The following is a 25278-nucleotide window of genomic DNA, read 5'->3' on the forward strand; positions in this document are numbered from 1 at the left end:
GAACTGAATAGATAACCTTGTTTAGTCGAAATCCTTAGCATTTACCAGACATCATCTGAGCTTTTGTCAAAGGAAAACATATTTTAAAAGGGGGTGGGTCAGTACATACAGAGGAATGCTGTTAAATCTTGTGAATTAGGCTGTTAACCATAGATTTGCCCAGTGTGTGCACATACCTCTGGGATTATCATACATTGTATCTGTCTGAGCATGTGCGCATGCTTTCAAAAGCATACAAACGTGTTAACATATTTGCATGTTTGTGTCTAAATGAACGCATACACTCATTTGTGCACGAATGTATTTGTGTCTGCACCTGTGCATGTACAGGTGTGTGTTTCACAAGGGTATTTTTGTGCAACATGAAACTGTGTGCTCTCTCTTTCCCTCTGAGTGGGTGTAATATCGTTGACTGACTGAGACACGGGATGCTGCTGTGCATGGGTTGGTACTGTTTACAATTTAGGGCTAATCACGTGACAGTCAAAAAGTCCTGCGTGTGGAGCGAACGGGACCGGACCACCCACGTGGCTAAAAAGGAACAGCCATGTAATTGTGAGTGAACCTTTTCCGACTCAGAGCAGGATGCCCGCGAACAGGACGGATTACGGTGCGATCTTTTTTGTCCTCACAACACTAAAGCGGTTCTTTTTATCATCATCATAACTGACACGTTCCGGACCCCACGGGGGGCGGATATCACAGATTTGTCCAAAAAGCTCTCCCCACCTGGACTGAAGATGGTAAGTGCGCGGCTGGCAGCCAGACGAGCCGCTGCTGAGCTCGGGTGGCTCAGGTGTGAAGTCTGGGCTGCTGATACGCTGATACCCTGGTCCATCAAGTGGCTACACGAGCTAATTACCACTCATTTCATTTGTTTTTTAATGCATGTTTTATTCTTTACATTCACTAAGATGTGACAGAAATTAGGTGAAATGTCTTTTTCTTTAAAGGAGATTTTTAAACCGTGATAACTTTCCCTCACTTTTTTCTGGGTCATGTCATCTGGGAAAGTATTTATTTTAAAGATAATTAGCATTTAGGGAACCAGATGTTGTTCTGAACAAATGAATAAACTGATGTCTGTTTTTTTTACCCTTAAGTCCTTGACTTTATGCTGAATGTATCGTCTGTTTGTCGTCTTGCTTGTGGCAAGGGGAACCAAATCTACTGAAAAAAAATGCACTGATACAATTGAACTCTGCAGCATGAAAATCCCTGAGAAAAGGCTATTTCCCTATTACATTAAGCTAACTGATAGTAAGTGCGTGATTGCCAGAGAATGTAACAGTCCGATATAAACGATTAAAGACGATTAAAGCGTTAACACTGTGTGCGTAATGCGCAAAAATGACATTGTGCATTTGTCTCTACAGCTGGTCTGTGTGAAATATGAAGTTAACTTTTTTGTACTATATCTACTTAAACGCACTACAGTTATACTGTAACACTGAATAGCAGTGGGTTCTATCCATAAACTGCATAATTAAAAGAACGAAGAGGATAAATAAGCATGTCCATGCGTAATAGCGCTTAATTTACAGACCGTTCATCCACTGTGATTTTAAAAAAGGTTATCAGCATTCATTATTTGCATATTTCTCTAAAGAAAGAGATGTGGTTAAACAGCTGAACTGTTTAATATAGCCTATATGTTTGATGACTGTGACCACTGAAAACATATTCAGCTTTTGGATCTATCATGTATGGGACAAACAGCTTACACAATGTGACACAGAAGTATATTTTTCACACTATAAGCAGCAGCTTATATGTTATAGAGGGGCCTGCATTGTAAGGGCACTATACCGTGGGACCTCCCCTTTAACCGCTGTAATTTGAGGCTCAACTACCACCATGATGGTGGTGGTAGAAAAAAAAAAATCTAAGTTAAAAATTGCAGTTCTGACATTTCCCGGCCCCCGGATCGTGTACCTTGCCTCAGACCTCAGGTCCTATCCAGGAAATGCCTCTTTCAGGGGACAAGGCACAATGTGAAAACCTAAAACACCAAACGCACCAAGCTGGTTTGGCTCTCAGCGAGCCTCCTCCTAAGTTGGAGATGCACACATGAGGTCTCCCTGCCTGGGTGGTCTCTCTACTTTAGTGAGCTGTTGCTAAGCAGCTAATAATAGTCGTGTTTGCTGAGTAATTTTTGCCCTTCTGGAACCAATCAGATGCAAGAAAGTCCTGCAATCTGACAGCCCCAGAGGCGGGATCTCGAGTCTTTTTTTTCCCTTTTCACCCCTCCTCCTTCTCTGCCTCCAAATGGAGAGAGGTCTTTTCTCCTCTTCTATTGAATCTCAGAGTTGGCCGTGACGCGCGGCCCAGGGGAAGACCACATAGATCTCACCAGAATGCCACGACCATCGAGGTTTCTTACCCGACGACTCGTGTATGGAAATCACTTTGCGCACCTCGCTTTTTGAGAGAAACTTACTTTTTTTAAGAGACACGGTGAGTGCAGTGAAAGCGGCGGAGACCTCCGGATCACGAAATGTTGGGATGGAAGGCGCAGACTTTGACTCGCCGTCTCCAACAGGAATATGAAGTCCTACTTCACGGGTGTGAGATCTCCGAGAGTGAAACTCTGTTGCCTTGGGATATCGCTGCACGCTTTCGGGGGAATACTATAAAGTGGGAAACGGTAACCATCTCGCAGTCCCCGCAACATGGCCTCGGCTGCTAATGCGCCCTCCGAGCAGGAAAACAGAGACCCCGATCGGCCGAGAGTAACGCGGAGGAACAGGGGGAACTATACCCGCAACACACCGCTGGATTTGGAGTATTTGCAGCGGCCGAGCTACTGCGATGCGGGCTTCGCTTTGGAGCAAATATCCGAGGTGCTTATCTCTCCTCTTAACCGGGAGAGAGCTTTATGTTCTTAGTTTCATTGTATACGCCGAAAAAAGTGGCCAAACTATGTCCAGTCGCTGCTAGGTAACGGGACGGGCAGGGCAGGGGGACACAGGGGTAAGGCAAGGTTGTAGAGAGCCCAGAGTAGTTTTGTGTTATTCTGTGCAACATTTCGACTCTTCCCGTGCAGCCGGCTTCTGTTTTAGGATGGGGAAACAAGTTGTATCTGCATATTCAACCACCTGATTGTTCCTACTACAACATCCCGACCTATAACGGTCTCAGACAGGGCAAAACATGCAGCTTTCACTCACAGTCAGCTCTACTACTGACTGTTTCATAACATCCAGCTTGACGTTTCTCTGCACATGGGCTGTGTGAAAAGTTTTGGTGGCTCACATAAACATTTGTGTGACAGTATCTAAACTCGAGCGAATCGCGTAAAAAAAAAAAAAAAAAAAAAAAAATCCATGTGGCTGCCCTCTTTCGTTCACAAATATTGTGGATCTCCCCGTGATGGCTCCTCCACTCCCCATGCAGACCGGAACACACGGGCTGCTGGACGGGGAGTGGAGTGGTGTGTGGTGGTATTTGTGGGTTTCACCACATGCACCTTTTCAGGGTATTTAATAACAGAGTTTGATGTGTGGGTGTGCGTGGGTGTTGGTGTAGGTTACTTCAATGACAAATTGCATTATTACCAAAATATATAGTTTGCTGAAGAGTGGGGAGCAAAGCCTTTATTGCGCTTTATGGTATGCCTCAGTCTATCCACAGGGACTATGCTGTGTTATTTTACAGGAGTATTAAGCATCCAGAGCAGGGTTTTAAGACCATGTAGGCTATATTTTTTGCATTTGGATTTCTCTATGTGAAACAGAGACACAGGGGAGTCGTATTATCAGAGAGCCACCTACTGTATAATTGTGACTTGACAGCTATCTCCTGTTGTTTTGCTCCATCCACTCTGGAGGTCACAAAACTGTGCTGTCAGTTTTTTTTTTTTTTTTTTTAATCGTCTTCATAACTCATCACTGTAGCAGTGAAATGACAGAAATGGACAAGGCTATGTGTAGGTGACCTGCAGGTGATGAGGATATCTTTCTTTTACATGTGTCCTGCTAAGGTTACAGTTTATACATGTTACTGAAATGACAGAGCCTGTGGCTCTCACTCTGGGGAGTCTCCAGTGGTTTTAAGGCGCTCCCCCAGAAGATGTGTATAGTTCAGTCACTGAATGTTAGCAGAGTGAGACAGTGATTGTTTTTTATTATTTTGATCACAGCTCCCATTTCCCTTAGAGACTTCATTATAGGAACTTTTGCAGTCCTCTCAGATGAGGTTCCTTGAGAAAAACTGGAGCCCATAGTGATGAATATTTTAAGACTGTTTTGATATGAACACATTTGGGATCACTGTGGTGGTGATTTCTTTGCCTGTGTAACATTAAACCTTTTCTCTTAAATCTTGAGGATTCACCTGTCCACGTAAGTACAGTGTTTTGTGGTTTAATTGACAGTAACATTAGGACTCTTGTCTTATTGTAGGGGAAGGCGACTGGGAGGAAAGCACCTCTATGGCTGAGAGCGAAGTTCCAGAGACTTTTATTTAGGCTGGGCTGTTACATACAAAAGAACTGCGGAAAGTTTTTGGTTGTGGGCCTCATGATTTTCGGAGCTTTCGCTGTGGGCTTAAGGGCAGCTAATTTGGAGACGGACGTGGAGAAACTCTGGGTGGAAGGTAAGACACTGATTTATTATTGGCTGCTTTTGACAAGATGTACAGTTTTTCTCGTGTGTTTTTTTGAATGTAAGATGCTATGACTATTCTTTATTTCAGTGCTTTACAGGATATACAAGTTGATATTGCATGTTGGGAAGGGCATGGGATGGTTTGGATTGGAAGAAGACAGGGTTGGTGGATGCTGCTAAACAAGCCAGGGAGATTGTTTATTGTTTAGACCCAGGCAAGTGAAACTTGCAAATCATTTTATTTATCCTAACATACTTGCAACTTCTCAAACCACGTTAGATGCACACACAAGATGTGCAAGGGGTGACTGTAACTGCACTCAGAAGTAAGGTTGTAATTAAGTTCATAAGCAGCTTTTGGGGTAGAGGAAATTTTTGTCAAAGCCGCCATTTTGTGAGAGTGTGTGAGTGTGTGTGAGTGTGTGTCTGCCTGCCCCCAGCAGTTGAATGCTCTGAGACTGTGTGTGGTCCCGTTTTGGACAGCTCTCAACTTTCCAAAAAGATTTGTCTCCGGCTGCAGGGAAAAAGCGGAGTGAGGACGGGAACTCGTGCTTGTGGACGGGCTACTCACTTGTTATTTTTTGCAAACAACTTATGAAGAAAGATTTTTTTTTTAAGAAAAAAGGGAGCTGTGCTTATGGGTGGTGCTTGGGGGGTAAGTGGAAGGGGCTGTGCTTTTTTCCTTTCCTTTGATCCACATTCCTGCACTTAGGGCTAGAGTGTGCTGTGGGAGTCTTGAATGGAGGAGCATATTTAGCTGCTGAGAAACTGAGTAAGTATTTTTTGGTCAAAAAAACAAAAAGAAAACAGAAACACAACAGTGTTTATGCGTAGTCGTTGTTTGTGTGGTTGCCATTTATGTCGTCTCCCAACTTTAACTACCCTCCCTCAAATAAAAGAAGTATAGTTAATGAGATGAAACATTTAGAGTTAGGGTTAGACTGATTCCAGTACAGATCAAACACCCCACCTCCTCCTTGGGTTGGCTGTTCTCTCCTTGCATGCTGCTGCTGCAGGGGTCTGACAGACAGCATGTTCTTCTAATGTGTGGCGCAGGCGCAGTTGGCAGCAGTTTAAGCAGAGGGGAGCCTCTTCAGCACAGGACTCCTGATTGTAGTGAGAGGAACACACTGTTTTCACACCCTTTTCACATGTCAGACCATGGTCATGTGTACTACAGTGAGGGGCACCATATTTAACTCAGTGCTGTTACAGACCTGGCAATGCATCCTTCACTGCTAAGTTGCTGCAGACTGACATTGAGACTGACATAGATTAGTCAAGAAATCATCTGATAGAAAAGTAATTCTTGACTATTTTGCCAATTAATCATCATTTATCAAGTAAAATAATCAAACATTTTCTGGGGACACTGTCTTCAGCGTGAGGGCTGTCGGCTTTTCCTGTTTCATATTGGCAAACAGGTTATTGTTGAGTCTTTTGACAGCAAAACAAAATAAGTAATGAAGGGACACGACTTTGTGTTCTCGTAACTTGTGAGTAACATTTCTCTTTATTTACTCTTCCATGTTACACTGTTGCCCTTCTGGAAGCGTTTGTGGAAGTAGTGTAGTTGGCCGTAATTTGGCAAACCTATTATCTGGAGCATACTGAGTGTACGGAAGTACAGCAGAAAAGTACATTATGCTGCAGTAATTGTTTTAAGTCTCTACCTCTCCTTAAAGTCCACATGGGGTGAAATATCCGAAACTCAAAAAATGTAGTTTGGATGGAGTATTAGGTGAATTTGTTGAGTACCAAAATTCTGCTCTTGCAGAGGATTTGCTACTTTTCTCAGTTTCATGTCAAATTAAATGTCTTTGTTTTTGTAATCAAGCTATTTCAACACATCACTTTGGGCGCCACTATCTTGGGATGTTCTTGTGTAATTATTGGAGATTTTACAAAAAAATAATCCACAGGTTAACCAATAAAAATAATGATTTGCTGTAGACTTAACTCATTGTTACTTAACTGGTAATCAACCTGGGAAACAGTAGTTGCTTTTGCTCAGACCTCCTTGTTGTCTTTCATAGACCTTACACCATTAAGAGACAGAAGAGGTTAGCTCTCTGTTGAACCTGACAGATAGTTGAACTGAGTCTAGTGACCTCTGGTAGACTCACACTGGCTCATATGATACACAGAGACCTGCTCATACGCACACAGACACTGACAAAGAGACTGGGCTGCGGTGGTTTCCTAGGTCCCGGTACGTGAGGGGTTCCAGATGTTGGTAGGGAGAGATCTGTTTGTTTAGATTAGACTGCACAGCTGAGGGATAGATTAGTTCTGCCTGGACCGTGGAACGCTGTGCTGGGCTGTGCTCAGGGACTGGCCCATCGTCCGAGAGGAAAAAGAGGAGAGAGGAGGAGAGGACAGAGCGGCTGTTTATGTTTCATTTGGAACTGCCCTCCGCAGGCGACCCATGGACGACCCCGCCTGGAAGCTGTGTGGCCTGTGGACGCACACACACACACACACACACACACAATGCACCCATCTTATATTAGATCTCTCAGTTGCTTCATTGACTGGAGCTGCATTTTTACGTTTGTGATCTCATTCTGCATCCGTCGTCACCTGCTCTCTGGTAGTGCCGAGGTGGCTGAGGTCTACAGCAGACCACCATTAACTGCGTAGCAGAGTTGGCTGGTGTGTTTATTCTACACTTTATCACGTGCCACAGCTTCGCAGGGATCGTCTCTTCTCACACAGTGCTCACTCAGCACTGTTTATAAACACTCAGACACAGGAAGTTCTGTTTATTAGACAAAGCGACAGAGACCAATTGGGAGCGAGATGCACGCCTGCAGAAAAAAAAAGGTGAATGTGTCTAACCTCTGAGACTGTACCGGGGTTCGTGTTTTGCTAAACATTTAGAGAATGATAGTGATGTTTTTAAGTCTTGTTTTCCTACCTCGACTAGTGGCATGTATTTAGGGCAGATTCCATCCACACTGCAGATAAATGCTATGTTGATGTCCACTGTGACGCTCACAGGAAATTATTAGCTGAAACAGGAAGTTGTAGTATTGTGGTCTCCTATCTTGCCTTCCCCACACACAAATGTGGCTCGCTACCCTCTGTGTGCTTGACTCCGTGTCGGAACACATGCCCATTGGCCTGTGTTGGACTTCAGATACATCCTGAGTTTCAAATTGCAGATGATTCTAGATGATCTTGCGATGACTAGCTATAAGCCACGTTTGGGGAGCAGAGATGAAATAGACACGAATAAGACCACTTTAGAGTTCCTCCTGGCCACAAATGGAAAATGGAGCCATCCCTTGGCATTCTGGGTTAAGGCAAACACAGTCCAAATTGTAAAGAAAATAGCAGCACCGCCTGCCTCTAATTAAAACAGTATCGCGTAAACATTGGCCTTCCTGTAGGACGGACTCTCACTCTTTTGCTCCGTTTCTGTGCTGAGAGAGGGGCTGGAGATGTGGCTGTGTGGTTATGGGGCTGTGTTGATGGGGGAGAGGGTACAGGGAGGAGAAAATTTGGAAGTGGGGCTTTTGAAGCTTGAGCTCTGGGCAAGGGTTGAAGTTGAAACTGGGGGTGAAGTAGATGAGCTTGAGCTGTACTGTAATCTGGGCCGAGTTGTGGTTCGCCTATAGTCTCAGCATAGGCTAAAGAGAGGACGAGGCTTATAGCATTCAGGGAATGTCTATTGTTTTCATCGTACATGGACTTGAGTTGAGCTACACAGAGATATGTGTGAGCGATTCAAGTTGAAATGAGTTTATGGTCCCCAGATTTATGGCCTGGACTGGGGCATAGGGCTATGGATTGTAGTCTCAAGGCTACAGACTGAGGGGAGGCCCCTGGTCCCGGAGAGCTTTCTTGGGGGGCATAAGTGTAGAGGCCAGGGGCCACGGGGGTAGACCCCTGGGACCCTGAGGTCATCTCTTAGAGGCCCCGCTATTTAAAACCTCACCTGATACTCACCCTGTGGCCTGGGTGCAGAGTGAAGACTCACAGCAGAGGGGAGGGGGGTGGAAGAAATGCAGCAGAAGTCGCAGCTGTCACCAGGCCTTGTTTGTGTCCTGTATGTGTTCGTGTGTGTGCATGTGTTCGCAGTTGTGTATGCCAGCATGAGTGCATCTCATGAGCCAGATGTTGTTAGAAGGGAATGTTCTCCTGTATCAGTATTTTATTTTATGAATTTGTGTTTAATCTTTTGACATCTGGCCTCCAGCAGAGGGCAGTGAATCTGATATACATTTTTTGCTTTAATCCTGAATTAAGGCCTGTTCCTGTATAATAATTCTAACTCAAATAAAAATCAACATTCCACATTAGTACAAGTCACTATTGCAGCTAAAATGACAGAATATACGTTGAGGAATGACATAAAAAAAGAAGTGGAAAAGTCAAACTCATACTCCCTGAATGCTCATGATTTACTGTCCTTCTGACTGAAAAACTTATTCTTGATATCAATATGGGAACAGTTAGAATGGTTCTAATCCATGTTTGTGTGCATCCTGAGCCTGATTTAAGGTTTCAGAATCCAGTCTGATAGGATGATTTTTTCTAGAGCAACTCCCTCCCTTGCCTTGCATGTCTGTTTTGTATCTAGTATGATTAAGAGCTGAACTGACAGAGTTGGTGGTTTTTTTGTTGTTTTGCTGGTAATGGCAGTGGAGAAGGGAGCGGTATAATGTTAAGTGCATGCGGAAGAAGTCTTGACATCCTTTCTTGTGGATGAAGATGAGGAGGAGGAAGAGGAGGAGGAGTGCCCTGAATGTGGTGTCTCCAATGAGGGGATTGTGGTTTGCATGATTGAATTATCCAGCTTTTGATGTGTATGGGAGCATTGATACATGCATGGATGCACATACACACACACACACACACACACACACATACATACACATTCACATATGCTGGGAGACTTTGGAGTTTTGGTTCTGTGACTGAGTAGGTGGTTGACCAGGACTGGCATGGCAGGCTATTTTGATGGGCCTCTCTTTGCTATTTTCTTCTCTTTATTCATCTGTTTTCCTCCTTTTCTTTGTTTTTCTCTCTTTTTCTCTCGCTATCTCCCTCCTTCTCTATCTTCAGTGGCGTTTATTCAGCCGCAAGCAATCAAACACACAAATGAACCCACACCCAGTATTTTTTCTCCTAGTTTGCACAGAATACACTACACAGAGTCATCTATCTTTCTATCTGTTTCACTGTCTTTCAGACAATTACAGGAAGTCACACGCAAATGTGAGCATGTACACGCACACACTTTTTACATTTTCCAAACTGGACTCAATTAAGTTTGTGTTTATCAGGTCACTACAAACAGGATTAAACCTCTGTAGAAGGAATAACATTCCAGCGTGTTGTGTTAAACTTTACGAGTTGATGAAAAGTGCAGGCTAGCTGGTGAGGGATTTAGTGTGGGGAAACATTGCGCCTCTGGTACTGTACACAGACTTACAGCGCTGTTTTCTCAAGCTAGGTCTCCCTCATTTGAAAGAAGTTTTGTGTATATTAGCTCTACCTGGCGAAAGTAGATGCGAAATAACTTTTAAAAATTTGCTCGTTAACCATGCTGTGTGTGTCTGTGTGTGTGTGTGCTCTCTGGGCGAACGCACTCCCATTCACAAGCGACATCCTGAGATGCCTCCAAGCTCTCTGTTTACATTTTGCATTCTTTCAGGCGCTCTTATTCAAAAACCAGAGCCCTGCGAATGACCAACCACAGGAGACTGCGGAGAGAATTACCCTCCCCCTTCTACCTCCTTCTCTCTCCCCCACTCTCTCTCTTTCCCTCCCCTCTACTCTCTCTCTCCCTCTCTCCCTCCTATCCCCCTCTTTTCCTCTCTGCCAGAAAGGTCTCTCTCTTTACCCGAGCCTCCAAACCCTCCACTGCGTGTGCGAGTGTGTGTCGTTGGAATTTTTTAGCCCCTCTGGCACACATGGGTTACGTGTGTAGCAGTATAGTTCATTCCAATTCCTACAGCACAACGTCATAGAATCTGTCAGTAACTGCAATTACACCAGTACCACACATGCACATAAAGATACAGGAATATAAAACACTTCCTCTGTCAAATGACTGAGAGGTTTGGAGCTTCAGGTTGAGTCTGTAGGCATCAAAGTGAACTAGTCTCTAGTGCTGAAACGGCCCTAGAAGTCTAGCTGAATCATTAGGATGAGGGAAATGCTTGTGACCTGATGGCACGGGTGTTGTGTTATAAAGTGAAGCGAGGCTTGATGCGAGTCCCTTTATTCTGTCACTGTTTCCCTTATTTTCTTTTTGGACAGTTACATCCAACATCTTTGTTCAGGGTTGAAAATAGAGGCAGTGTGCCTCAACTTTGGCCTTTTTTAAGTCAAAGTTTTGCAAGTTGAATGCAGCGTGCAGATCAATTTTTCCTGTGCACAGTGAATTCAAAAGTAAACTGAGTTTCAGTTTTAATGTTAATCAAGTTTGACATTGAAATATCAAAATGAGTTAAGTATCAAAAGTCGGTATTGCTTGGTCAGATTCCTTGGCTTTTTAACTCAACCAGGGATCAGTCTTTTTTTCTATTTTAAGCTTCTCTTTCAGTATTTTAATATTACCAATGTACAAACTGTCTGTAATGTGAAAAGCTAAGTGACAAACTCAAATAGTTATCACCCAACTTTGCAGTTCACCTCAACTCTGTGGAGTGTTTCCAGCTTGCAGCTTTACTCTTTTTGGGTCATGCTTACTGTTCTCATTGGCTTCATTTCTGGCTGGAGCAGGCAGGTGTATTCCTCAAACAAGCTCTGATTAAAACCATTGTATGGTTGGACATTGTCTACATGTCCAACAACAGACAGTACACAGTGAGCGAACTGATAGTGAACATCATGCAGCCAATTTTGTTTTTTAGGGTTTCCTTTCTTCCATTCATTCTCCCTTTCTTTCTATATCTTCTATTCCCGAGTTAGGAATGTGTGATTTTGGCGTACCTGAAATCATGGGCCATCTTTCCAGGAAATGACAGAGATGGCTGGTTGAGATTGGCTGCTCAGGCTCATGTCACGGTCTGTTATGGCTGGGCTGTGGGCCAGTCAGGGGGAAGGGCTTACCTTGCATTCAACAGGCACTGAAAGGAGATATAGGATGAAATTTGTTTTTCCCCCAAGAGAGCAGGATTTGATGGAAGAGTTGTCACAAGATTTTCGATCTAATTATTTTTTAATATCTCTCATTTTATTAAAAAAAAAAACAAGAGTGTACTATATCTGCAGATTTTTATAATCTGGCATCAACCTCACACATTCTCCTGGTTACCTATAACAATTAATACATCATTTTCCCGGCACCTTCTGTATTTATAATTAATCCACAACCACCTCACACATGCATGCACATGCTACAAACACAGACTTTCTGTCAGTGTTTTTTTCCCCTACTACTCTTTCCACTGCTCTGTGAATCCATTGGCATTGAAAAGGATTTCTTTTTTTTTTTGTGGAGGGGGGGCGGCAGTAGAGTGGGACCTGAATGAAGGCAGCAACGTGGAAGAATCTGCCCATTGAGGAGTGTGTGAATGTACACCTCGGGCCCAGGGGAAGCTGCATTGGGAGCCAGCCGACTGCTAAATACACCCATTTTAAGGGCTGCAGGGGCTGGACAGGTGATTAGCATAATCAGGGGCGAGGGGAGCCATACATATGGTAATGCTGGAGTTTGGGGGTGAAGGTTGGTGGTATGGGTGTGAGGTTCGGAGAGGAAGGGTGGGGGAGTGGCAGGGGTTGGCAGCTGGGGTGTCACATTTGTGTCAGGGGTCGGGGTGCTTGAGGGGTGCGTGGATGCATGAGGAGACAATCAGCTACAGCTGCATGTCAGAGCACTTCCACTCTGTTTATTGTCATTTCTTTCGCGCTCTTTTCTGTCATCCTCTTACTCCCCCCCCCCCCCCCCCCCCACCTTCTTCCGTAGTCACCCACTATCTACCTTGCTTGTTTTACCCTTCCTCTGTGTGGCGGCTCCCTTTTCTTTGAAAGCTGAAAGGAGAGAGGGGAAGAGAGAGCGAGGGGGAGAGAGCAAGAGAGTGAAGGGGGCTCACCATGGGTCAGATAGGGTCTCAGCTCTCAGTAAGGCCTTTCATCACATATTTGTGGCTGTGTGCACACCTGCATTGTAGAGCCCATATTCAAAACTACTATAGCTGCTTATGTATACTACTGTGTTTGCTGCTTCCACAACTGCTTCAGCTATTGTAAGTACTCTTGCAACTGCTTCTACAACAGAGAGAGACTGCAGGTCACCCTTAAACTAGTAGTATTGAAATGGAATCCAGTTTGAAGAATCCATATTGAAGTGGAATGAAGGTCCAAATGCAAAAGGTGGATACGGCAGAGGAGCAGCAACTAACCCTAACTTTACAAAAGTTAAATGGGAGACCAGCTGTTGCAGTGCTATGCAAGCCTTTTGTTGATAGAGGAAGAAAAGAATAGTGGATGTAGAAGGTGGAATTACGCTTTTGCTCTTCTACTAATACAGTCCGGCATATGATAAAAGGCTTGAGATATCCTGGATTCAGAAAAGTCTTCTCATGTTGCTCAATGGCTCAATAAAACCAAGTCATAAGACTAATCCTGTAAACAATTCAAGCTGATTGTTTCTTTCAAACAGTTGTTTCTTTGACAGGAAACTGTGGCACACTGAATTTTGTTACCTAGCTGTTGTTAAATAATTTTGAATCACAGCTAGAAATGATGCACACATCATATCTTCCCAACATAACCAGCTCTCAATACCTTAAGTCATGCCTCGTGGCAGAGAATTGTTGGGTCTGTCAGAATGTAGCAGCAGTAATATGAAGCAGCAGATATTTACTTGGCAAGAGAATCCAAGAAACAAGGAGGGAGGGACAGACACAGAATAGCAGCATCAGCAGATGGTAGAAGGTAGAAGCAGATGAACAACGGAGGAAGAAAGCAACAGGTGGGTTCTTCTCAGTGATCAAAGCTCTGTCAGGTGATGGGTGCTGACAGCTGAGAAGGAAATGATTAGGAAGAAGGAGAAAAGAGAAGGTTGTAACCTTGAGGTGGGGACGTACTGTGCGGAACTCTACCTGAACAGACTGACCAGCTGAGACCAAGCAGGGTAAGAGATGTTTGAGAGAATGATGTAACAAGGATTAGTAATAAAACAAATACATCAACCATAAATGTTCCATGAATTCATCTTTCATTTTTTGAATAACTTTAAGATTAGTCCTAGTATACACAGAGCAGCTGTGTCTTAAGGTTTCCTCAGTATTGGATTTTCTATTTGGATATACTCTCTATGCTGAGAGAGTATATCCAATATCCATTTGTACTTGGAAAGACCCACCACTCACAGGGGTCCAAAATTACATGATATATGTATCTATGACAGGGACACTTCCCATGTGCCACTTCCACTCCTGTTGGGTAAATTTGACAAAATTCTTGTCTATATTGTGTGATAAATGTATCCCACATTCAAAACTAAGACAAAATATGCATCAAAGTCACATGTATTTTTTCATATTGTAACTTTGTTAAAAAATCTTTTCAGCTTCCTTGAAGGGGCTTTTGGCAGTTTTGGGGATTGGTTTCCCACATCACATCCTCATATAGGCGGTCTCCTTGCGTTACAGGGGGTACAGGGTATGGGAGGTCGCTGTAGACTTGGTGGTAGAGAGATGACCTGGTTTTGGGGAGGGCTTCCTCCTCACCACAGGGGGTCCCTGCTGAAAGGGGGCCTAATCCAGCTAATCCTTTCTCTGTACGCACACACGTACACACAAAGATGTGTTTAGCCTCATGCACACATGTACAGTATATTCATATATGCATGCATGAGATCATGTAGACTCATAGATCCCTTATCACACCTCTGTTACTGATGGCGACTGTCACGAGGGAAATATTTTTTAAATTATTTCTCAACATATGTGCAAATATGTTAAGGCAGAGATACTGTCATTCCTCTTTCTGCTGATGGGAAAGTTTAAGAGTTGTTTGCCACTGGTGGCTGTGTGTTTTCCTTGAGAGTGCAAGATGCTTCAGTTGTCAGGCGTAAGAGATGTGCAGAGGGTGGGGCTATGCTGCTGTGCGTTGCGTGGAAAAGGGAGAAAGTTGGCGAGGGGAGAGGGGGGTGGGCTGGCTTTGACAGAGGGGCCGGGCTGATTGCCATCATGATCTGGCCAATCACAGAGTAGAGCTGAATAGAGCAAAGAGAGAGAAAATGAGAGTATAAAGACGAGGGGGAGTCCAGAATTGAAAGGAGGGAGGGGGTGATGTCAGTTCCTTAGAAACCTACTTTCTCTCCCTTCTGCTCCACCACCCCCCTGCTCCTCTACTTTGAGAATAGGGGGGACCAGGGGTTAATGTTATGCAACACACTGAATACCCACACTGAGGGCTCCAATACAGTAACACACATAGGCCCTCTTCTCTTCTCTTCTCTTCTCTTCTCTTCTCTTCTCTTCTCTTCTCTTCTCTTCTCTGCTCTGCTCTGCTCTGCTCTGCTCTTCTCTTCTCTGCACTTCTCTTCTCCTGTAGGTGAAGGCCTATTTTTGAGAGATGTTGTAAATCATTCATCAGTCATTTCTAATGCTTACACAGGCACTGTATCACACATATACAGAAATAACACATACATATAGGTGTATGGATGACAGAGACTGCTGGTGGAAAGCAGTGTTGACATGATGAGTCAAATAATCAATTTAGGGTTAGCTGATTAATCATTTCATCTATAACTACATGTGAAAGACTCAAAGAAATATCCAGGGTCCAAACTGAAATTCACATTGCTTATTGGAGTTCAAATTCAAGTTTTTTTGACTGTCGAGTCAGGCGTGTTTAAGACCTCTTTTTCGTCTCTGGTAACGTCACACAGGCATCGTCTAAATGAATAACCAAAAGAACAATCACAGTGACTTTGTTGGAAGAGGAGATTGTAATGCAGAATGGATAGAATAAGAAATAGAGAGTGAGTGAGTTAGTAAGAAATGGAGCTGGTATGAGAAGTATTTTAAAGTCGGTGACACTTTGTTTTGGGTCACAGCAGCTGAGCCTGGTGCAGGACACCTTCAAGATATCAACACATGCCGGGGTCAACCAGTTTTCTTAGGAGAAGGAATATGGGAATATGTGTCATTGAAGAAACACAGCTGTGTGTACACACACACTCACACACATGCTTGCATGTGCGCCAGTGAACACACACACACACACATACACTCACATATTTTCTTGGTCCAGCTGGGGTGTTAATTTCACCCCAAGGCTGTGTGAGTGTTGACCCCAAAACGCTGTAACCTCGTGAAGTGTGGAATTCTCCAAGCCTGAGGCCGTAATGTGCTGTTTCCTGTAGAGAGAGGGTGCATTCCTTTGACTTGTCCCATTCCTTGCTGCTTGCTGTAAACTCAAGGTCTTTGGGTGGCAGTCCACAATTTGGAAAGCGTTCAGAACAGACAGTGAGTTCTAAGAACGACCCTCCCATCCTTTTTCAGTCAGACCTTTCTTCAGCTCCTCACACGTGTAGAAACATCCTGAAAATGGATGCGCCTGTTTCTATATGCCTGTGTTCCCATTTTTCCTCTTTCTGCTGCAGTTAAACTAAGCCTTGGGCTAGCTTTGCCTTTGAGCGTTGAGTGTACCAGACAAGATGACTTGTTAGTGCACTGTCAGCGTGTGTTGGATCTAAATCAGTTCCATGCATGCTCTTTTGAAGGGAGGGCTGGTGGAACGTAGCTGTGTAGTTGGCCTAGCGGTGGAAGGCATGTCTCTCCAGTTAGCCTAGGCCTGCTATTAATGATGAGTATTATAAACATGCCTTCAGACAGGATCAGATGGGAATGCTGTTTGGGTCCAGAAAAAAAGAAATCAAGTGTGTTTTCCTAATGCCCCAAGACATGGCCCCCTCCCTCTCTGTTCCATTGGTCTGACTGGGTGGTCCAGCCCAGCAGAACAGGCGTGCTTATGTTCAACTTTAATGCCATTACAATGGGCTGAAAATATTCAATCTATGCCTGCTGTTGCATGAATCGAACGGAATTGTTAAATTGGATTAAGGCATAATAAAATGTTACAGATTTTTCACACAGTTAGCTCTCTCACTGGGCATTTTTTATTTGTGTGTGTGTATGTGTGTGTGTGTGTGTGGGAGAGAGAGCAAATGAAAGAAGATGACTATAAACCGAGCTTTCACTGAGCATTCAGGCGCTGATGATGGAAGGGGTCAAATCCTCCGCTTGTAAATCAGACACAGATACACTGAAGGATGCACATTGCAGACACACGCACAAACCTCAGGCTGACATGAGTCTGAAACATGCAAAAAAAAACAACAACATTCTTTTATATAGCTTTAAAATTTGTGGGCCACTTTTTTGTTATTCATTTGAGACAATTTGCGACTTTACCCATACTTGCATGCAATTGCCTGCATTTGTTTGTGTGTGTGTGTGTGTGTATATATGTGTTTGGGAGAGAGACTTTGCCAGACCTGCCTTGACTGTACTGGGGTGGAGGAGGGCAGCTAAGGGGCCTGAAAGGCTGCTTTTGTAGCTCGGGCTAGCTGAGAGCTTAGAGCGCACGCACAGGGCTTAGTCCCACCGCGATACTGGGAGCAAAGCCTGGAAGAGAGCCTCTCGCTCTTTATCAAACACACACACATACTGTCACACACATATGCAGTCAATGTGGTCTGGCGCTGCTGACTTGTTAGCAAATTTGAGTAGAAACATTGAGCTGTTTTTGTGAAATGTGGATTTGTTGGAGTGATGTTACTCCTCTGGATTCAAAGGAGTTAGGATGTTTGGCATTGCAGCGGTACAAGCTCACTGTAAACAAAATGCTTTTGTGTAAGATACAAGTCTGATAATGTCGTGGCCAGGAGAGATGTCTTTGGGTTTGCTTTGCAGAAAGAACAGAGGATCACTTCTTGAGTCACAGATGTTTTCGCGCATGATGCTGTGTTTGTGTGTGTGTGAGTGGTACAGATGTGTTCAGGCTCTCACCTTCTGTCATATATGGGAATATCTGGAAAGATATTTGTACCTGTAATATATGGTGTTTAGGGCTCATTATTTCCAGTTAATAATTTCAGAATTTTATTAAATATGCAGATAGAAAAGTTAATATTTAATATTTTGATAGTTGCAGCAATGCTTTCTTTTACATCAACGACCACAACAGAAATAAGCTGACATGTGTGACCCTGGGTTCTGCCTCTCCTTGTGCCAAATAAACTAAATGAGGTTTTTGAAGCACACATTCAAGGCCAGCACAGAGTAGTTTAATCCTTTATTGATTTTGCTTAAATCCTTCGGGGGACTTTGGTAGGCATGTTCTCTCCAATTTACTCTTTCCTTTTTATCACTAATTTGGTACCAATGTTAAAATCAGTTTATTCCTTTTAAAAAAAAAGTGTGTAATAGCTGAAAATTGTGTTTGGATATTTTCACAGATGATTAAAGTATACCAGTTTAAACACATGCACTTTTCTTTGTCCAGTTGGTGGGCGTGTGAACCAGGAACTGAAGTACACACGACAGAAGATAGGCGAGGAGGCCATGTTTAACCCTCAGCTGATGATCCAGACACCGCGGGAGGAGGGAGCCAACGTACTAACTGTGGAGGCACTCCTGCAGCACTTGGAGTCAGCTATCCGAGCCAGCAGAGTTCATGTTTACCTTTATAGCAGGTAACGTGGTTTTGATTCTTGTCTGTCTCTATTTAAGCACCGTATTTTCCAGTTCTGGGCAGTTCAAAGCACGACAACTGTTGCCTTTGAGTTTGTAGCTTCTGCTGTAGATTGGATCACATCTCACTATACAATCAGCTGTGGCTAATCTCCATTTCACTTTGTTCATGCAATGCATATAAATATGCATATACCTGTATTCAGGTATGTTTTGGCTAGCAGTACCACATGATGACAAGATTTATTAAATTTTTTTATCCTTCTTTAATCAATCTAGCCTGAGGGGCCATGGATGTTACATGGGCATAACACACATTCAACAGAAACTCCTTTGTTCTCCTTTTCAGACAATGGAAATTAGAAGACTTATGCTACAAATCAGGAGAACTAGTCACAGAAACTCATTTTATGAATCAGGTAAGCTGAAAAAGTTTTAGCATCACTATGCAAATTCATTTTTAGTATTGAAACATCACCAGTATAATCACAGATTTTTGTCTCTGCTGCTTGTTTTCCATATCCACTTCCTGCTGTCAATTTATGTCTCTTGTACTGTGTGTGTGTGCATTTGTTTATCCAATTAGATCATAGAAAAGCTACATCCCTGCCTCATCATCACCCCTTTGGACTGTTTCTGGGAGGGAGCCAAGCTCCAGTCTGGAATGGTCTATCTCCCGTAAGTACTTAAAGTCCCTTTTTACTAGACAGAGTCTGTATTTTATGATGTGTCAGCACAATCGCAACATGCCAACACGGCATATCATTAGCTTGACCACTCTCTTTCAAGCATCATCAAGCCAAATGATCAAATTTTTTTTTTTTTTTTTTTTTTTTAAATCTTAATTAGGCACATGTAGGGCTTTCCTCACCATGAGGCCTTTTGGCATACTGATTAAAATGATGTCTGGGGACAATAAGATTCTGAACGCTGAGCTCATGAGTGCTGGGTATGAAATTAGTGTATATGGTAACAGTATCAGTATCAGTATCTTTAGATTGTTTTCAAGACAGAGAGATTGAGAAGGAGGAGATCTGGTTCTCTAGATCTTGTTTTTACCCCTTTAGTAGAAGCTGCCCAAACACGCTCAACCCATCCAAAGAGACACCACAGAGGAACGTGTGTGTGTGTGTGTGTGTGTGTGTGTGTCCTGAACTCGTCCCCTCTGAAGGCTCTATTGTAGTGGTTGCTGGCATGCGTATCGCTGGCGATAGCTTCTCTCCAGCCCTGGGCCTCACACCATTGTCTGGCCCTTCTGTTGCTAATGGCCTGCTGCTACAGTAATACTCAGCAGACCTTTACCTTCTGCATGTGTGTGTGCATGCACGTAGTGTGTGCCATTGTCATCAGTGCATACGTGTATTTTGTCGATGTGTGAAAGTGTATCAGCTTGAGTCTCTGTCATCAGAGTATGTCAGTGTGTGTATGTGTGTGTTGCCCGTTGGTCTCAGATGGTAAATAAGGTTTTTACTATGTTCTGGTTGGGAGGTTGGGAATAATAACCCAAGCCTGGTTAAGCACATACAATGTAGTCTGAATGACAGAGAGAGAGAGAGATTCAGAGAAAGAGAGATTGGAATGTGTGAGGCATAGAGAGCATAGAGGGACAAGGACCGGTTTGGAGCAGGAATTTAGCACAGTGTCATTGCATGATGGGAATTGGTCTCCATTTATTGCTTTTTGTCTCCTAGCAATAAAGAGATTGTTTTCCACTCTCAGTAATTGGACTGTTTCTTGTTTTTCTTTGGTGAAATTTGGAGGTAATTACACCCAAAACATCTGACAAACGCATCCCACCCTTTAGAATTCTGTTATCAACTGGAGTGTCCAATTAAACAAGTGTCCTGCAGAACTAACAAACGAACAATATTTTCTAGAATCTAATGAGCCAAGGAATTCCCTTGTCTATAAACAACAAAACAAACAAACACAACATAATGTGGTGTAGATAAAACTGATAAAATAGTTAATTAGATTTGATGTGGAATTTCTTCCATCCAGTTTGTTTTCTCTTAAAGGAAAATTTCAGTGTTCACATTTTGGTCATCATGTCCATTGGCTATGATAATTATGCTCATCAATGTTGTTGCTTAGATCTGGGAACATGGCAGTATTGCTACAGAAAAGTTCAACCAGGCAAGAAATACAAGCGCTCAATCGGACAGGTTGTAACTAAGTCAGCAATAAGCCAGGTTGTCTAAAACACTTTATTTAGAGGTAAAACTGAAAGTGAGCAGAACCCAAATGTTGTTAATAAAACGTGGTTAGTATGGTAGGTCAAAGTTCAACCAGGTAATTAGTCTGTATTCTGTGATAGGTGTTTAGCAATAATTTATCAGTTCACTTTGATTTTCTTTTCTGAAGAAGTTGGGCTTCCCATTCTTGTTATTACCAGTAGGAAGGGTGGCTTACAGTACAAATAAACTTATCCTTGGTATAAGTTAAACACGGTTAAAGTCGTGGTTAAACTCTATTCCTATTTACTTTTACCTTTGCAGAGGTGAAAACCCTCTGCAGTGGACCAACTTTGACCCTAAGGGGTTCCTTGAGAAGTTGCGAAGGGCCAATTTCCCCGTGGAAGCCTTTGAGGACATGTTGGAAAAGGCAGGTGTCGGACACGGCTACATGGATAGACCCTGTCTGAACCCTGCTGACCCTGACTGTCCCCTCACTGCGCCCAATAAGAACTCAACTAAGGTAGGCACACATGTAAGGCCCAGGTTTTTGACATCTGCGTATACATGCAACATTTATATATATATTTTTTTTTGGTAAAATAGAATATCTTCAGCTGCTAACATTTATTTTCTCGCTTTCATTGCACCAGCCATTCGATGTGGCGCGGGCCCTGAGCGGCGGCTGCCATGGTCTGTCCAGGAAGTACATGCACTGGCAGGAGGAACTGATTGTAGGTGGGACCACCAAGAACGGCAGCGGACCCCTGCTCAGGTAACATACCCACACTTACACATACACACCCTCATAAACACTGCTGTGATCACTGCAGCGCTTATTCTGGAAAGAGTGTGTGTTTTCTGTTCTTTTATGCTCTCCGAAACGGCGCGTGCATGAGTGCGTGTGCGCCGTGTGCTGTAAATCTTGCAGTCATTAGCAGATTCCAGTGAAATCTTAGAGCTCCAGCTGTTCCTGCTCAGCTCTGGCTGCTCTGCTTTGGACACTGCCCACTCTCACACACGCACACGCACATGCACAGAGTGATCTATTGCCTGGCTAGTTTGTCCAAATATACAGCGATTTGAGGTACATGATCTTAATTCCAGCACAAGCACCAGGACAAAGCTTATAGATTATGTGATATTCCTTAGGACATATAATATATGCAGTTTTATGTGTGCACTAAGCTGTATGGCCTCCATAACGGAGCACATTACATTCAGTCAATTACTGCAATACGCACAATTTTTATGTAAATATACACATTTTATTAAGCAATAAGACGCTTCCTTTAACAGGGGAAAAGCTACTCCAAAAATCCAACATTTTGCTAATGGAACAAAAACACTTATTTTAATGTTAAATTGCAGTTTGGATGTTACACGCACATGCATGCACACACAAAGGGAAACCTGCACACACACGCATTCACTCACAGAGTACAGTGGGGTGCGTTGTTTGTTTTGTGGTCGTGTTTTTTTCCTGGCAAGGTTAGGTCATTAGGGTGTCTGTGCGTGCCTGCCCGCCTGCCTGTGTGAGTGTGTACATGACTGTGTGTGTGTGTGGTTTAGCTGCTCTGTCCACTGGGCTGTTACTGCTTGCACTAAAATTCTACATCTTGTTTACTAACTGCCACCATTAACATGATCATCACCATATTACAGAGATCACATTCATAAAGAAAACTACTAGCTAACGTCTGCTTCTTTGGTTCATAAAATTTGTTGATTTGGAATTACTGACTTGACTTTTGCTGTCAAGTTGCACTCTAGTCATTTGTTAATGACTAATCATTTGTATTGATTTATAACCTTCCGCATGTATACACTGAGACGGTGCATTCCTCATTACACTAGATACCATGGTCCTCAGAAGATTTGTCAGTACATGATCAGGAACCTCGCAGATTGGGATCAGATACTTGTTTTATGGGATCTGGCACTTCCTCTGTCACGATCAGATTCGGTCAATACATTTTTCAAAAAAGATTCATTTTTGTGCCTTTTTCCGGTTCCTTGTGTGATCTGCAGTTAAAACAAGATCAGTTTTTTTTTTAAAGGCGTGTCCATGAGGCGCTCACAGGGCAGAAAACAAGGTCACTGTTGTCTACTACTGTATATTTCTGTGGACAGCTCCCATTTCCATCCCAAATCAGAACTAGGAACATTAGCAGAAACACTAGCTCAGCTAATCTGCAAGGTAATCCAGACCTGACCAGAGTTCAGGTTCTTCAGATGTGAAGAAGACAGAAAGAGAGTAGATTAGGGGAAGAGTTTAGAGTCAGGGTGGTTTGTTTTGAACAAATAAAAAGGTATGATGAGTAATGTGATTGCAGTTATGATTATGCTTTTGATGACAACTGTAATCAGTAGGGAAACGCAAGCTCCACATGTCTCACTGTGCACTGAGTGATGTGGCAAGTGGTTTAGTTTTTGATGTCTAAATGAAAGTTGAAACAACATATTGATCATAGACAGTTTAGGACCACCAATGTTGATGAAAGGCTAATTGTATAAGTCAAATGTGAAGCTAAAGTGGTGATTAATATTGCTGCGTTTTATGTTTTATAGCTCTTTAAATGGAATATCTTTGGTTTTTCAACTCTTAGCTGTATAAAACAAGCATAGCCCAAGTATGAATATTTCAGACAGCTTAAGAAGTGGATGTTTGTGCTGTGCAGTGTGTGGCAAATGAAACATGTCTCATAGTCATGGGCATCTGTATTCGTCACTCAGCTGTCAAATCAGATGGAACAATATTGTGCTTAAACAGCAGGTGTGCTTAACACACCATTGTTTATGATGACTGTTATCCAACGTGCTCCAGGTGCTGTGGAGTTTCTGGTGTATTTGGTTGATGAATTTCTGGGCTTATTCCATGTTCTCTGTTTCTCTCATCTCCCTGCTGGTTTGATGTTCCTGATGGACTTTGTTCTTTACACACTCCAGAAAGCCAGCTCAGTGCCTTGTAGATCTTCCTGTGTAAACTTGATGTTGTCAGTGAAGTCCTGCACCTCACTGACCTCTCTCTTTTTGCTCTCTCTCTTTCATCCTTACCATCTCTTCCTCCCCTGTTCCTCCCTCTCGCTCTGCCACCCTCCCTCCTTCCCTCCTTCTTTCCAGTGCCCAGGCCTTACAGACCATGTTCCAGCTGATGACTCCCAAGCAGATGTTTGAGCACTTTCAGGGCCACAAGGATGTTTCCCACATCAACTGGAATGAAGAAAAGGCTGCAGCTATACTGGAAGCCTGGCAGAGGAGATACTCTGAGGTAAGGGCCAAAGCACTCTGAAATGAGCGAGAGCGAAAGAGAGATCCTGAAAAGAGGGCAAGGAAGGAGAAAAGGGAAAAGAAATCTACCTTAAATCCTCTACAACCACATTGTAAATCACTGGCCGGATACAGGTGAACATGGAAAGGCCCCATCCAAAGCCCGGGCCCCTGATAGATACTAGAACCACTGTTGGTGTGTGGTAAAGGGCTAAAGCTTCCCTCTCACTGCTCAGTAGAGAGGAGCAATAGAGCAACAGGGAGAGCATGTCTGGAATACATTAAGGGAGTGCTGGATATCTCTCTCTTTCTCCTCTCTCACTCTTTCACTCTCTCTTTCTTTCTCTCTCTCTCTCTCGCTCTTGCTCTCTCTCTCTCTTTCACGTACTCATGCACAAACACACATGCAAACACACTCAGAAGTTCACACACAATTGCTTTCCCAGCTGTGGCCCCATTGGTGGCTCATGTGTGACATCATCTGGTCTTTGTTTTGGGGGCCCCAACCTCTGTTCGACATGGTGTGACCTTGTCTATGTGTGTGTGTACATGTGTGTGTGTATATACAAGTGCGTGTGTGTGAACCATTCATCTTGGGGCCCAGGAATCACTGATAGAAACATGGTGCGATCATTTATTCGAATACATAGTTTTTATCAATGGAAATCACAAAAGAAGTAAAAGATGCCAAATTGTGTAACTGTGTGTCTGCGTGTTTTGGTGTGTATTTTGCACGATTAGGCGTGTCTGCAAGAATAGCATGTGCATGCATATCGGTATGTGATTGACACATGTGTGAGTTCACACATGGGTGCGAGTGTGTGTGTGATCTAGTGCGTGCTTCCTAATGTGTGTCAGCCAGTATTGCTCCCCACTGAGCAGTAACTGCAGTTCAATGTTGAAGCCATCTGTCTGCCCTGAGATAGTGAGCGAGGGAGAGGATGGGTCATGGCACTGTGCGGATTCTCCCAAATACCTCCTACAACAGATTAACACAAACAGATTAAATGCATTTTTCTATCAGTTTGCGTGGGCCAGTTATGCTTGGAGAGCTGGTGCAAATTTTACGCTGTTACATTAAGGGAAGAATGTCGTGTGGAGGAAAAAACGTTTTTTACTAGACTTTATTGTGTAGAGACCTGCAGTGCAACAGCAGTAGCTCATTAAAAATGAACACAATATCAGATGATTTTAAACAGGGAATCATGGCTGAGTGGTCATTAAACCTGAACTGAGCTGTTTGTCTCTCTCTCTCTCTCTCTCTCTCTCTCTCTCTCTCTCTCTCTCTCTCTCTCTCTCTCTAGGCGGTGCTGCAGAGTGTGGCAGCCAATTCGTCTCAGAAGGTCTTGTCTTTCACCACCACCACTCTGGAAGATATTCTCAAGTCCTTCTCTGACATCAGCGTCATCCGTGTGGCTAGTGGATACCTGCTGATGGTGAGAACAACTGAGCCTTTTTGGGTTTGAGTTCAGCTTCTTAAAATTTCACATTATATTCGAGAAATACAGTTTATAAATGGCTTTGAGCAACCAAAGTCAAGGCTTGGATTGAAGAAGT

At 43.4% G+C, this 25278-nt stretch overlaps 1 protein-coding gene across 3 annotated transcripts in view; it reads left to right on the forward strand.

The window, feature by feature from the left end:
* Nucleotides 1-596: 596 nt before the first annotated feature.
* The window catches only part of ptch1 (patched 1), a 50121-nt gene continuing 25439 nt past the window's right edge, over nucleotides 597-25278 (forward strand). Inside the window, exons 1-9 of one of the 3 annotated variants that reach the window (XM_041041890.1) lie at nucleotides 597-743; nucleotides 4404-4596; nucleotides 18090-18279; nucleotides 18627-18696; nucleotides 18864-18955; nucleotides 20776-20974; nucleotides 21105-21226; nucleotides 23575-23722; nucleotides 25026-25157. In XM_041041890.1, the coding sequence (XP_040897824.1) occupies nucleotides 741-743; nucleotides 4404-4596; nucleotides 18090-18279; nucleotides 18627-18696; nucleotides 18864-18955; nucleotides 20776-20974; nucleotides 21105-21226; nucleotides 23575-23722; nucleotides 25026-25157 (1149 nt within the window). In that variant the 5' untranslated portion in view covers nucleotides 597-740. Of the gene's footprint in view, nucleotides 744-1608; nucleotides 2844-4403; nucleotides 4597-18089; nucleotides 18280-18626; nucleotides 18697-18863; nucleotides 18956-20775; nucleotides 20975-21104; nucleotides 21227-23574; nucleotides 23723-25025; nucleotides 25158-25278 lie in introns of those variants that run through there. The other 2 variants (XM_041041888.1, XM_041041889.1) reach the window with 2 other exon arrangements.

The sequence above is a fragment of the Toxotes jaculatrix genome, chromosome 7, assembly GCF_017976425.1.
Source record: "Toxotes jaculatrix isolate fToxJac2 chromosome 7, fToxJac2.pri, whole genome shotgun sequence".
In the NCBI taxonomy this organism is placed as follows: domain Eukaryota; kingdom Metazoa; phylum Chordata; class Actinopteri; family Toxotidae; genus Toxotes; species Toxotes jaculatrix.